Source organism: Borostomias antarcticus (assembly GCF_949987555.1).
Source record: "Borostomias antarcticus genome assembly, chromosome: 11".
NCBI lineage: Eukaryota > Metazoa > Chordata > Actinopteri > Stomiiformes > Stomiidae > Borostomias > Borostomias antarcticus.
The window spans coordinates 12,474,587-12,489,048 of record NC_140244.1 but is presented as its reverse complement, the minus strand read 5'-3'; the positions used below and the strand labels follow the sequence as shown (position 1 = coordinate 12,489,048).

Here is a 14,462-nt window from a genome sequence, read left to right as displayed (position 1 = left end):
TGCTCTGTCCCGGTGCTCCGCGGACAGACAGGGGCGAGCTGCGCGGCCCGGTGACGACGGCTCACTTTCTCATGATCTGCTCTGCGCGCTCTTGTGATCATGCGACAGCGCGGATGCATGCGTGCTTCTCCTGCTAAAGTGACATTATTAAACACGACTTTTAAGCAGATACATTGAGCTGAAGATGTTCAGTGTTAAAATAATTTGAATGAGAAAAGTATGTACCACTTTTATTTTGAAAATTAGAACCCAGGGTATCTGACTATGACTCAGATTGAAAGAGAATGAGGCCTATTATGAAACATAAATGGTGGTCCGACAGCGCGTGTTCATAATCTTTTTAGCTTTTCTCATGACATTTCTTTAATTTATGAATGCATCATCTATAAAGAAGGCCTGAGATAGCCACATAAAGACATGCACAATGCAGCCTAAAACATCACATGCCTCTGTGTGTAACTTGGCTTCTATTCATAGATTTTCTTTATAGTATGTAGCCCTACTTAATGTGATCCTGCATATAACACCAAATGACAAAAATTCAAGGTACGGAAAGTGAAAAAATTTAATATATTAGTTTATTTTTTTATGAAAGGATATAGGGAGTACTACAGTACATACTAGTCCAAGAATGGATACCAGAAAATACTTGATTTTTTTGTTGAATATAAATATCTTTGGTGAATTTCAGTTAATACATGTGTTTAAAAAAGAGTGCAAATGAATCAATAAGTATAAGAGCCATTGATTAAAAAAAAAAAAAAAAGTATTGCTACTGTATAAATCATATTTTAAAATATATATATAAAAAAAGCTTTGTTGTAACAAAAAAACATCCCATTTAAAGTGAGTGAGTTTGTCACATTCAAAGTCCAGTTCACAATGCAGAATTAACGGCGCTGTCTCCCATGTTTCCCATGCTGCTCCATTGACCCTGCTGACTCATGGCTCTCCGCTGGCTCCATCTCAGTAGGACGGCCGCTGTGTGGATCAGCTGGGCCACCGCAACGCAGCTCTGCCTGCAGGCCTGGAGTGGGCCTCAGAGCTGGGCGGACTGGACCAGGGTCAGGTGACAGGACTTACACAGCACCCTCCCGTCCAGCGGATGGCAGCCTTGGTCGTTGGGCTCTGGGGACAGCTGAGCGAGGCAGACCTGGGGACACGGAGACGTGGGAAAGCTCAACTTGATCTTCACGGATTTACGGCCCAACGATCGCTGCCACTATCAGTGATCCCTGTCAGCTCAACTGACATGTTCAACTGACATGGTGTCAAACACACACACACACACACACACACACACACACACACACAGAGAACCCTGTGCATAGGAAGCCGTGTGTGTGTCTCTGTGGGCCTACCTCACATCGATAGCAGTCCTCGTGGAAGGAACGACCCAGACACTCCACCGTGTAGCTGTCTGTCCCGTCCTCTCTGGGGATGATCAGCTGCTGGCACGCGCTGCACTGAGGAGCATACTTCCTACCCGGCCACAGAGAGAGAAAAACAACCGTATTTAACCTCACAATGGCTCATTCATCACTATTATAAGCCAAACTCTCGTGTGGATCAAGGTGGAATGATTTGTGTGTAGCTTTGCATTTACATGTACCTGTAGTAGTCCTGAAGACAGTACACTTCGCCAACCTCGCCCTGAGCGAATCTCTGCTCTCCGATTGGTTGACTGCATGTGGCACAGATGAAGCAGGGTGGGTGGTAGGTTCTCTCGAGTGCGCGGATCACATGGTCTCTGATGACCTCACCACAGGCCCAGCAGAGCCCCAGACTGGCCTGGAGGACAGAGAGAGGTAAACATGACTGAGTGTGAATGTCTGTGTTCATGATTGACTTGTTTAACATCACCATAGTGTACTATATCTGGGTCAGAGTGTGGGCCTCTGATTTGTAATATTTCTTGAAACATGATAACGACGACGACGACTATGATGATTGGTCACCAACCGTGAGTACCTCCCACTGAGCAAGTGGACCATACCTGGTAGCAGTCCTCACAGAGGGGGATTCCTGCCTTGTTGTAGTACAGTTTCCCGGCCAGAGGGATATGGCACTGTCTGCACTGGAAGCAGCTGTCGTGGTACGTCCTGTTCAAGGCCTCGATCGCTGGCTCACTGAGCGCAACAGGCTTGCGACAGAAGCCACACACCTCTACAAAGCAGACATACAGTGAGTCAAACATGACTCGTTTGGGATGGAACTGATAGGAGTGTGATTTGACATCTTGAACCTTCATCTTACCTTTGCTCTCCATGTTTGTGTGCGCTGAACTGCTTTGGAGATCCTCCCCACTAGATGGGGTTATTTTCTCCGTCTCAACTGTGGTGTCCTATGGGTAAAAGACACCTAAGGTCAGGTGAGCGCCCCCATTAAAGAGCCAGCATCCAACAACTATGTCAATAATGGAAGAAGCGTATCCTATAATATGTTTACATGCAGACATTTGTATTTAAAAACCTTCAAGGGTGTAATGTCAATGGTACTTCTTTACTTTATACAAGGTCTGTACTGACAACAAAATATTAGCAGTGACCAATAGGCTCCCAAGACTGTTTCTGAGTTTGCTGAGCATTTTGTTTTTCAGCTATTGCTGGATGGGGAGGGAGCACTGTGTTATTGGAGGAAGGGCCCCAAATATGTGAGTGTACATGTGAGTTCTCTCAGCAAAATGCATAAATTCCCCTGTGACCAAAAGAGGGAAAGTCTGCATGTACCGAGAAGGTTTTCTCCAGGCTAACAAGCTTTATTAAGTCTGCGCTTTTCATTGTTTGTGCAGAGATTGAGTTCATAATAATGGGCGACAGGGGGGGTAGTGTTTCCCAGAGAGAAGATCAACAGTTTAGATAACATCCTGTTTCGTTCTTTTGTGAAGAAAACATTTGTGCCGTGTGCATTTGTAGTGTCACACACTCTATCTAAAACACAGCTGTTTTTCCCCAAACTGATCTGTTCCCCAGATGTAGCGTTTTAGCCCCTTTCAACCATGATACAGAGAAACTGTCACACTCCACAGTCCCGGTCTGTAAGATCGTCTAAGATACTCCAACAGAGAAACTAAAGTCATGACGTTCAAGAGTTACAAGATACATAAACGGTAGTGGTTTTGAATTTCGGTTTCTCAGCAGGCATGTGGAACACATAATCCTACCTGTTTGTTTGAGGGTGGTGGTGGGGTCGGGGGCGCGGGGGTGAGGCGGGCGCTGGGAGGGGGCTGCTCTGGGGGTGAAGGGGGCAGGGGCAGCGGAGCGGCCAGCCCAGAGAGCTCAGTGTCCACAGACTTGGGCGGAGGGGGGGGCGGAGGAAAGAGCTCTTTCAGGAAGAAGAGGAACAGTAGAGCAAACCCAGTTAGTCAGTTGAAACTCCTTGTCTCTTTGCTGTGTATAAGCCTGGCAGCCTCTATCGTCAAGTTAACCATTTTTTTAATGTGATGCAGTAGGCATGGTGTGTGTTCACATTTAAGTGATTCAAAAGACCTTTTTCAGGGGAGGATATAATGAATGAGGACATAAATGAACAGCTTGAGCCAGACTACTACCTTCAGGAGACTGGTCTAGTGTGGGCTGCTGTGGCTCTGTGTCCTCCAGGCCGGGGGTGGGCCTGGGGGCGGGGTCAGGGGCGGGGTCGGGGAGGCTGGTCGGCAGGGCCGGAGGCGTGTCGGAGGGGGTCCTGGGCTGGGCGGCCGCAGGGGTCTGCAGTGCCCCGTTCTGCGCTGTCCCGCTGTGAGACTCAGACGAAGCGCTCCCTTTCCTGCGCCTCAGGCTCTGTGTGGCGCCGCTGCCGCCGCCCGGGGAAACAACGCCGCCCGGGGGAACAACGCCGCCCGGGGGAACGCGCACGGCGGCGTGCTGCACGCCTCTCGCCGGGGCCTGGTGGGTTTTGCGCGCGTGCTGCTGCTGCGTCACCGTGGCGCGGTACGGGGACGCCAGCGTGATGAAGACCGACGACACCATCCTCTTCTGCGGAGCTGCCGACGCCATTGCCAGGCGCTGTGACACACACGCGCATACACACACACGCAAACACGTGCACACACACACACACGCAAATACGTGCACACACACACATACACACACACACACACACATACACACACACGCAAACACGTGTACACACACACATACACACACACACAAACACGTGCACACACACACACACACACACACACACAGAAACACACACAGACAGAAACACAGAAACCCATAAGTGACTGTAAGGTAGGCTACATACTGAAACACACTGAGACACAATAACTAGTACCGTGGTATCTGTGGAAGAGTGTTTTTTTTAATATATATACTGTACATTCATTACTACAGCAGGGTGCTACAAACCCTACTACTATATCCTCTCACGTTGCCAAAGTAGGCCAACTGCAGGCTCTTGAGGGTGAAAGCTATTTTGGCATGAATCTACTCCCTATCTGTAGAGCTGGCTTATACAGTAACTGGTGCGGAACTTTGAGCAGGCAGAGTGCGGGGGGGGGGGGGTTGGGGTTGGGGGGGAGGCTTTGGTGGACTGTTGACAGCTCACACCCGTAACAGAGGAGCTACTACAGAAGACACAGTGACTTAACACAACAGGAATTTCCTTTTGTAACACACAAACTGAACATGGCACAGTGGGAGCCAACGCTCCTGAATGCTTGACGAGTTGACATTTGTATGCTGGAGTAAAACACAGTCGGGAGAGAATATATTGTTAAAACATGTGGATGATGTAACTGCAAGCATTGATTTGCCAGCATGGGGGGGGCAAACACACACACACACACACACACACACACACTCACTCACTCACTCACTCACTCACTCACTCACTCACTCACTCACTCACTCACTCACTCACTCACTCACTCACTCACTCACTCACTCACTCACTCACTCACTCACTCGCAATGAAAATTACAACAGCAGGATAAAACAAAGCTCTTGAAAACATGTCCAGATCCTTAATCTTCTGTAACACATCTTATCTTCTGCTATTCCATTACATACCTGAAGGAAAAATGTGGTCAAACGTGAGCTGGGTATTCTTCCTCTTTCTCTTTCTCTTCCTCTTTCTCTCTCTCTCTCTCTCTCTCTCTCTCTCTCTCTCTCTCTTTCTCTCTCTCTCTTTCTCGACACTCTGTTCCTCTATTGTCACTCCAGAGCCGCCACAGTGAGGTCTAGCTCCAGCAGAAAGGACAGCTATCTACAGAAAGCCACTCCTTTTCCTCCCGTAGCACCCTCCCTCCCTCCCTAGCTCTCCCCCCTCTCCTCCTCCTCCTCCTCCTCCTCCCTCCCTCCCACTGAATGACAACACCACTCTCCCGACCGCAAAAGGTGAACGGTCAATCTCTTACAAAGTGCCGTAAAAAAGAAGAAAAAAGAAGCATGACACGTTGAAACACTCAGACACACACACAAGCACAGTCATGCACACACACACACACACACACACACACACACACACACACACACAGACACCCACACACACACACTCAGATGCACAAACAAGCACAGTCATGCACACACACACACACACACACACACACACACACTCAGACGCACACACAAGCAGAGTCATGCACACACACACACACACACACACACACACACACACACACACACACACACACACACACACACACACACACACACAGACCAACTGCCCCCTCCCTTTTCCTCCCTTTATCTTTGGAAATCCAGCAGGATGTGACTGTACCTGCCTTTTCCACTCCTTTCTCTCTCTCTCTCTCTCTCTCTCTCTCTCTCTCTCTCTCTCTCTTTTTCCCTCTCTCTCCAACTCTTTGTCTCTGTCTCTCCCTTATTGTTCTGTCACTTTTATTTTCTTACCTCCCTCGTAGTCTGCCCTCTCTTTTTTCTCTCTTCCCTTCCCCCACGGCTTCTCTCTCTCCCTATCTCTCTCTCTCTCATTCTCTCTCTTCCCTCCCCCACACAGCTCTATCATTCTCTCTCTCTCTCTCTCTCTCTCTCTCTCTCTCTCGCGCATTCTCTCATTCAGCCTTGACTTACTATCGGTCTCTAATGCATTACTGTTGTTCATGATTCACTATGTCTCACACTCCACACTCTGCTATAGAAGACCTCAAACTCCACATTCTGCTATCAGACAACTTGATCTGAATCAAAGTTCTCAACTCAAGCAATGTTTGTGGTCTGTACATCAACAGCATCATTACAGTGCAGTGAATCATAGCAAAGGGAAGACAGTGATGACTGCTCGGATGGTGTGTGTGTGTGTGTGTGTGTGTGTGCTGTAAGGGTTGTCTCTGAGAGTTATGAATCAGTTTCTATGTCGTTTCTCCTCTCCCCACAGAGCCTCTATCAGCTTCATCAGCAGATATTTGGTCTTTGTGTGAAGAAGCCGCAGCCTAACAGCCAGTGGGAGGGAAAGAACAACAGTTTGAACGAGGACAGAGAGAACGCTCTGGAACGAGGACAGAGAGAACGCTCTGGAACGAGGACAACAGAGAGAACGCTCTGGAACGAGGACAGAGAGAACGCTCTGGAACGAGGACAGAGAGAACGCTCTGGATTGCGGAAAGAGAGAACGCTCTGGAACGAGGACAACAGAGAGAACGCTCTGGAGCGAGGACAGAGAGAACGCTCTGGAACGAGGACAGAGAGAACGTCCTGGAACAAGGACAGCAGAGAGAACGCTCTGGAACAAGGACAGAGAGAACGCTCTGGAACGAGGACAGAGAGAACGCTCTGGAACGAGGACAGAGAGAACGCTCTGAAACGAGGACAGAGAGAACGTCCTGGAACAAGGACAGCAGAGAGAACGCTCTGGAACGAGGACAGAGAGAACGCTCTGGAACGAGGACAGAGAGAACGCTCTGGAACGAGGACAGAGAGAACGCTCTGGAACGAGGACAGAGAGAACGCTCTGGAACGAGGACAGAGAGAACGCTCTGGAACGAGGACAGAGAGAACGCTCTGGAACGAGGACAGAGAGAACGCTCTGGAACGAGGACAGAGAGAACCCTCTGGAACGAGGACAGAGAGAACCCTCTGGAATGAGGACAGAGAGAACGCTCTGGAACGAGGACAGAGAGAACGTTCTGGAACGAGGACAGACAGAACACTCTGGAACGAGGACAGAGAGAACGCTCTGGAACGAGAACAGAGAGAACGCTCTGGAACGAGGACAACAGAGAGAACGCTCTGGAACGAGGACAGAGAGAACGCTCTGGAACGAGGACAGAGAGAACGCTCTGGAACGAGGACAGAGAGAACGCTCTGGAACGAGGACAGAGAGAACGTTCTGGAACGAGGACAGACAGAACGCTCTGGAACAAGGACAGAGAGAACGCTCTGGAACGAGGACAGAGAGAACGTTCTGGTCTGTGTTGTGTAGTATAGACTGCTGGGTCAGGGGGTCTTTGTTGTGTAGTATAGACTGATGGGTCAGGGGGTCTGTGTTGTGTAGTATAGACTACTGGGTCAGGGGGTCTGTGTTGTGTAGTATAGATTGCTGGGTCAGGGGGTCTGTGTTGTGTAGTATAGACTACTGGGTCAGGGGGTCTGTGTTGTGTAGTATAGACTGCTGGGTCAGGGGGTCTGTGTTGTGTAGTATAGACTACTGGGTCAGGGGGTCTGTGTTGTGTAGTATAGTATAAATATGACGTTTTCTAAACTGGTCATGTACCCCTCTTCCTTCATCGTACAGCCAAATAAGGCCTCATCTTTCTCCTCCACTTATTGTGTGAAGAATTCACACTCTGCGACGTTGGTATGAAATAACAATGTATGTACTGATACCAATGGACTATGCTGATGGCAGGATTTTTTGAGGGACTAAGGTCCAACAGTTACAAACTCTACCATCCTCATTCTCCAGCTCTCTGCCCCCCTCCCTCCTCACTGTAGCTTCTATACCACTGTTTTCTACCGCACCTTTTGTGTCACATTATCCTCACTTTATCTTGACAAGAAAATGAAGCGATCATGTCCACAGTAGAATGCATTACACTTTGTACCGGCCTCACTGACTTCCATTGTAGCCGAGTGTGCGCCTGCCGAAATACTGAGGCGATCAGGGAAATGAGTCTCTACGTGTCAGGTTCACATAAGACAGACTGAGAATAGGCCCTACAGTCCAAATAGTGAACGTATCATTTAAGTGCTATAGTTCAACCTTTTAATTGACTGTACTGAAGTAGAGTGTTGCGCAATACTGCGCTGAGGACTACGCACAGAGCAAACTTTTCTGGATATTGACAGACTGCTGACAGGCAACCCCACCTTCAGTGCTGTGATAATGCCCTGGTTAATAATTCAATAGCGAGCTAAACACAGGGACGGATGAAATAAACACCAGAAAGAACATATAGTCTCCTGTTCATGAACCTGTTCCAACCATAACCATATAACCATAATCCAACCATCCTCAGGAATTATGCCGGCTACAGCAGTCAGCATTTGTATCTTGTTACATAGATCATGTACAGTACTGTATGGAATTACAGTTTCATCAGAATGTATCATTTATTTTCATAAAGCAAGAACAATGTTGCATTTTGTGTGAACGAGGATGGCAGAGAGAACGCTCTGGAACGAGGACAGAACAGAGAACGCTCTGGAACGAGAGCAGCGCAGAGAACGCTCTGGAAGACCAGAGAATTGGGAGGGGTTAGGAAAGGTTAGGAGAGAGCTGAACTTAGATCAGGAACAAAAAAGAGAACAGGCTAAACTCAAAGGTACTGTACACCACACACACACACACACACACACACACACACACACAGAGAGAGGGGGGGGGTGTAGAAGAAGAAGGATTGCTAGTATAGGGGGTGCGCTGCTGGGTCAGGGGTCTGTGTTGTGTAGTACAGACTACTGGGTCAGGGGGTCTGTGTTGTGTAGTACAGACTACTGGGTCAGGGAGTCTGTGTTGTGTAGTATAGACTACTGGGTCAGGGGGTCTGTGTTGTGTAGTATAGACTGCTGGGTCTGGGGGTCTGTGTTGTGTAGTACAGACTGCTGGGTCAGGGGTCTGTGTTGTGTAGTATAGACTACTGGGTCAGGGGGTCTGTGTTGTGTAGTACAGACTACTGAGTCAGGGAGTCTGTGTTGTGTAGTATAGACTACTGGGTCAGGGGTCTTTGTTGTGTAGTATAGACTGATGGGTCAGGGGGTCTGTGTTGTGTAGTAGTGACTACTTGGTCAGGGGGTCTGTGTTGTGTAGTATAGACTACTGGGTCTGGGGGTCTGTGTTGTGTAGTATAGACTGCTGGGTCAGGGGTCTGTGTTGTGTAGTACAGACTACTGGGTCAGGGGATCTGTGTTGTGTAGTATAGACTACTGGGTCAGGGGGTCTGTGTTGTGTAGTATAGACTACTGGGTCAGGGGGTCTGTGTTGTGTAGTATAGACTACTGGGTCAGGGGGTCTGTGTTGTGTAGTATAGACTACTGGGTCAGGGGGTCTGTGTTGTTCCAGCGTCTGCAGGAATGGAATGCAAGGCTGCAGTGATGTCACAGCTGCAGGAGGGAGCATGCCCAGTGATGACATCAACCGCGAAAATCTACACCCATCCCCCACACGAGCGCCCGCCCCCTCCCTGCACCACAAAACCCCAGAACGGTTAGACGTTGCACAAGCTCAGATGTGGGAACTGAGGACCGAAACCTCAAAACGTCTTGTGTGAGGAGACGGACAATGACAAGACCTTTTCCATGATGAAAATGTCCCCCCCCCCCCCCTGTTCATGTCAGAGACTAAATTGGTTTGTCTGTATCTTATACTCCAGCTCTAATCAGCAAGGACTCTCCAAATATGACGTTTTCTAAACTGGTCATGTACCCCTCTTCCTTCATTGTACAGCCAAATAAGGCCTCATCTTTCTCCTCCACTTATTTTGTGAAGAATTCACACTGCGACGTTGGTATGAAATAACAATGTATGTACTAATACCAATGGACTATGCTGATGGCAGGATTTTTTGAGGGACTAAGGTCCAACAGTTACAAACTCTACCATCCTCATTCTCCAGCTCTCTGCCCCCCTCCCTCCTCACTGTAGCTTCTATACCACTGTTTTCTACCGCACCTTTTGTGTCACATTATCCTCACTTTATCTTGACAAGAAAATGAAGCGATCATGTCCACAGTAGAATGCATTACACTTTGTACCGGCCTCACTGACTTCCATTGTAGCCGAGTGTGCGCCTGCAGAAATACTGAGGCGATCAGGGAAATGAGTCTCTACGTGTCAGGTTCATAAGACAGACTGAGAATAGGCCCTACAGTCCAAATAGTGAACGTATCATTTAAGTACTATAGTTCAACCTTTTAATTGACTGTACTGAAGTAGAGTGTTGCACAATACTGCGCTGAGGACTACGCACAGAGCAAACTTTACTGGATATTGACAGACTGCTGACAGGCAACCCCACCTTCAGTGCTGTGATAATGCCCTGGTTAATAATTCAATAGTGAGCTAAACACAGGGACGGATGAAATAAACACCAGAAAGAACATATAGTCTCCTGTTCATGAACCTGTTCCAACCATAACTATATAACCATAATCCAACCATCCTCAGGAATTATGCAGGCTACTGTAGCAGTCAGCATTTGTATCTTGTTACATAGATCATGTACAGTACTGTATGGAACTACAGTTTCATCAGAATTTATCATTTATTTTCATAAAGCAAGAACAATGTTGCCTTTTGTGTGAGACTTTCATAAAGTCTGTAGAGTTTATGAGGTAACTGGTCTATTTGAGGTAGTAGCCTCTGAAGGTGTCGGGTTACGAGGGTTAACATGAGAAAGGGATGACAGCAGTGGGATTATCTACTGTCTAATAGTATCTGTTGGGATTGTCTGAGGACGCCGTGGACACGCCTCCTCTCCACTTGTGTTCTGAGCTGGACGGCTGTTCGGTTCTGCTGGACGGACCCTCGTCCTCGTCTCCCTACAGAGGAAGAACAGAGATGTTCACAATGCAGATCACCCCTACCATAGAACGATCATAACCATAGAACCATAGAACGATCATTATAGAATTTCCCCAAGGGGATTAATAAAGTATCTATCTATCTATCTATCTATCTATCTATCTATCTATCTATCTATCTATCTATCTATCTATAACAGATCACATCCACCTGATCACGGGAATCAGCCAATCAAACTTGTATCATTTAATTTAAAATAAACTCTTTGATATTTAAAATCTTCCACACAAAGCAAAGGCTAGACAGTGGCCATGAACAGAAGAGTAAAAGAGGAAGTGTACTTCTAGTATACTCAGTAGTACCCTAGGACTAGGAGGGAGCAGCAGGACCTGTAGTGGGGGTCTGTGGAGGTCGTGGGAGGGCAGGAGGCACAGCGCCTCCCCCAGGAAGGTGAGGAGGAGCTGGAGGACATCCGTCCAGCGCCCCACCATCAGCAGGAGCACCAGCAGGGTCCCCAGACGCAGCGACACCGTGTGCAGCAGGGCCTCGCCACCAGGGCGGCGATGCTGCTCCTCTGAGAGGGGGGAGAGAGGGGAGAGAGAGGGGAGAGAGGGTAGAGGGGGGAGAGAGAGGGGAGAGAGAGGGGGAACATTTCATTTTCGATCAGTGAGCAAAGTGTGAAATGTTGCATGCGATTCTTGATAATTGATTTAAGGAGGATTTCTAGTTACACTTCACTTTTTCTATGTCCTTCTCTCACTCTCTCTCTCCCCCTCTCTCTCCCTCTCTCTGTCCCTCTCTCTCCGTCTCTCTCCCTCTCTTTCCCTCTCACTCTCTCTTTCCCTCTCTCTCCCTCTCTCTCTCCCTCTCTCTCTCTCACTCACTCTCTCTCTCCCTCTCTCTCTCTCCCTCCCTCTGTCTTCTTCTCTCTTCCTCTCTCTCTCCCCCTCTCCCTCTCTCTCTTCCTCTCTCTCTCTCTCTCTCTCCCTCTCTCTCTTCCTCTTCCTCTCTCTCTCTCTCTTTCTCCCTCCCTCCCTCCCTCCCTCCTGCGTCACCTTGCATGTAGAGCACCAGCAGGGTGTAGCAGACGGTCAGCGGCGTCCAGAACCTCAGCGCCTCCGCGTCCGTCAGGAAGTGGCGCTGCGCGGCGGCGGCGGCGGCTGCCACGGCGAAGGCCAGGAGGACGGCGGCGCGCAGGCCGGGGAGCAGCGAGCGCCCGTGGGTCAGCAGGACGGTGCAGACGCCGCAGTAGCGCTGGGCGCTGTGGAGGGCGTAGACCCGCCCCGCGTGGCGCCGCAGACGGGAGCACTGCGCCGAGATCAGCCAGCTGAGGCCCGCGGACAGCAGGAGGCTGCAGGAGCCGCGCGGCGCCCCCTCCTGGAGGAAGTGGAGGGTGCAGGCGAGGGCACAGCCCAGGGAGAACTGGCACTGGACGAGGAGCAGGTGGGTGCTTCCTCTGAGGACCTCCTAGTGGATGGAAGGGCAGGTTGGGATGGATGGATGGATGAATGAATGAATGAATGAATGAATGAATGAATGAATGAATGAATGAACTTATGTCCTACACAGCTCTTTAATAACGCAACTCCTAGACATGGACTAAACCATACTAAGTCTATGGGGAGGCTGTGACTCAGGAGGTAGAGTGGGTCATCCGATGATCGCAGGGTTGGCTGGCTCAAACCCCAAATTGCTCCCAATGCACGGCAGCTGCCGCCATTGGTGTGTGAATGTGTGTGTGAATGGGTGAATGTGAGGCCAATGGAACGCGCTTTGGATAAAAGCGCTATATAAGTGCAGTCCATTTACCATTTAAATCTGGTCAAAGAACTTACAAAGGAGGATCTCTATTGACCATACAGTACATTTAAACTCCGTTGTTGTAACTGATTGTTCCACATACCTCAACACATCACACACACTGTACATAACACTGCTCATCCACCACACACTACACTCACACACTCACTGTACATACACTCACCACACTCCATTCTGTATATAGTATGTATATTGCATTTGTGCCATTTTTTGTAGGATATCGTAATTTGCACTTTGCACTGTATTTAGTTTGCACTGTTTTTGGTATTTTATATTTTGTATTTGCACTGTTCTTTGTAAAGTTTTGCACTGTCATGTCTTTGCAGTGTCCTGTCCTGTCCTGTCCTGCACCCTGTCCCATGTCGTCTACAACAGCGTGTGCCTCAACACTAGTTAAATTCCTAGTGAGTGTGAACTATATACATGGCAATCAACAGATCTTGAGTCTTGAATGTTGAAGCTCAGCCCTGCAGGAGTGTGGAGAACCACGGGCCCAAACCCTGCAGCAGTCTGGAGAACCACGGGCCCAGACATGCGTTGTTCTCACCGGCCCGGCGGTGACCCAGGACGCCACGGCCCTGAGGGAGAACTCCAGAACCACCAGGGACGCCACCCGGGAGCCCACCAGGGACAGCAGGCCCGCCAGGCACCAGAACTGCAACGCTTCTCCTCCTCCTCCTCCTGCACTCGGCCGGCCGGCCGGGGAGCCGTCTGGGGGCGGAGACGGCCATCTGTCCTCGCCGCCCCGCTCAGAGACGCTGCTGAGGGGGAATAACACAGAGTCTCCAGCTTCATACTGAAACTATTATAGTTACCCAGATAGCAAGCAGATCTGGGCCATATACAGGCCAGATCTGGCCCTTTTGGCTTAGTTCCGGCCTATATATGGCCCAGAATTATTACACATCCGCTTGCTATCTGGGTACATTCTTCTTCTCTTGCTCCTTGGCTTCAGCACTAGATTATGCTCAGTCACTTGTTTAGAAACCTACATTAAATGCAATAACTGTAAGTCGCTTTGAAAAAAAAGCGCCTGCTAAATGACTAATGTCATGTACTGTAATAATAAATGTAATATGAGTGTTTGTCACACTGTATAGGTTGAGTTTTCAACGGGAAGATATTTTATATAGCTGGAAATATATCAGTATGAAGAGTGATATCTGACCTGCAGGATTGAATGGAGAGATGAACTCTCAGAAGACTACAGAGCACAGAGATCCCACATGCTCCTACCAGGCCTGGAGAACACACACACACACACGCACGCACGCACGCGCACACACGCACACACACACACACACACACAGCACAATCGTGAGCACAATATACAGTATCCCAACACTCAGATATAGTGATATTTTCTTTTACATATCCAGACAATGCCATTTTTGAAATAAGACTCACCTTGGAGAAAACAGTCAACAGGGTTTTCCTGAAAAGGCAGCGTTCCAGCCCCTGGTATCCAGGCTAAAGGTTGGAACATAGTTCTCCTCTTATCTCACAAAGGGCTTAACCCACATACACACAAAAATCCTTGTAGTCTTATAAAATCTAAAACTAAAGAGTAATTTCTCCCGGGCGATGAGACTCAAATCAGACAATTTTGCCTTTAGCTAACCTCTATAGACTAACCTCTATAGATCACTGCTCTGCGGTCTCCATGTTGAGGGTTCAAAGGTTGACTGTCTGTGACATGAAGTGGGTCGTTAGTGTAGACCTAA

General features: G+C 48.7%; 2 protein-coding genes across 3 annotated transcripts; both read right to left on the bottom strand.

Moving 5' to 3' along the window:
* Positions 1–686: 686 nt before the first annotated feature.
* fblim1 (filamin binding LIM protein 1) lies at positions 687–5,156 on the bottom strand. 2 transcript variants are annotated; one of them, XM_084445839.1, is made up of 8 exons: positions 5,010–5,156; positions 3,551–4,001; positions 3,164–3,324; positions 2,257–2,344; positions 1,997–2,166; positions 1,613–1,791; positions 1,362–1,482; positions 687–1,153 (listed from the first exon to the last, which is right to left on the bottom strand). In XM_084445839.1, exons 2-8 carry the CDS (start codon positions 3,990–3,992, stop codon positions 1,040–1,042), a joined length of 1,275 nt encoding a protein of 424 aa, XP_084301965.1. In that variant the 5' UTR covers positions 3,993–4,001; positions 5,010–5,156; the 3' UTR covers positions 687–1,039. The 2 variants fall into 2 exon arrangements, 1 of the variants encoding a protein (XP_084301965.1); XR_014630666.1 differs by having other exon boundaries at positions 1,033–1,153; positions 1,362–1,478.
* Positions 5,157–10,795: 5,639 nt separating this feature from the next.
* On the bottom strand, positions 10,796–14,403 carry LOC311315405 (transmembrane protein 82-like; the record flags this gene model as incomplete). Its single annotated transcript, XM_084446074.1, has 5 exons — positions 10,796–10,934; positions 11,280–11,491; positions 11,973–12,384; positions 13,286–13,499; positions 14,387–14,403. 5 exons carry the CDS (start codon positions 14,401–14,403, stop codon positions 10,821–10,823), a joined length of 969 nt encoding a protein of 322 aa, XP_084302200.1. The 3' UTR covers positions 10,796–10,820.
* Between the last annotated feature and the right edge of the window lie 59 nt (positions 14,404–14,462).

Excerpts from the sequence above, each read along its gene's own strand:
- fblim1 (XM_084445839.1), bottom strand. The coding sequence starts at position 3,992 with ATGGCGTCGGCAGCTCCGCAGAAGAGGATGGTGTCGTCGGTCTTCATC. Across the intron at positions 3,325-3,550 it reads ACTAGACCAGTCTCCTGAAG|AGCTCTTTCCTCCGCCCCCC; the intron begins GTAGTAGTCTGG and ends TCTTCCTGAAAG. Across the intron at positions 1,792-1,996 it reads TCTGTGAGGACTGCTACCAG|GCCAGTCTGGGGCTCTGCTG; the intron begins GTATGGTCCACT and ends TCTGTCCTCCAG.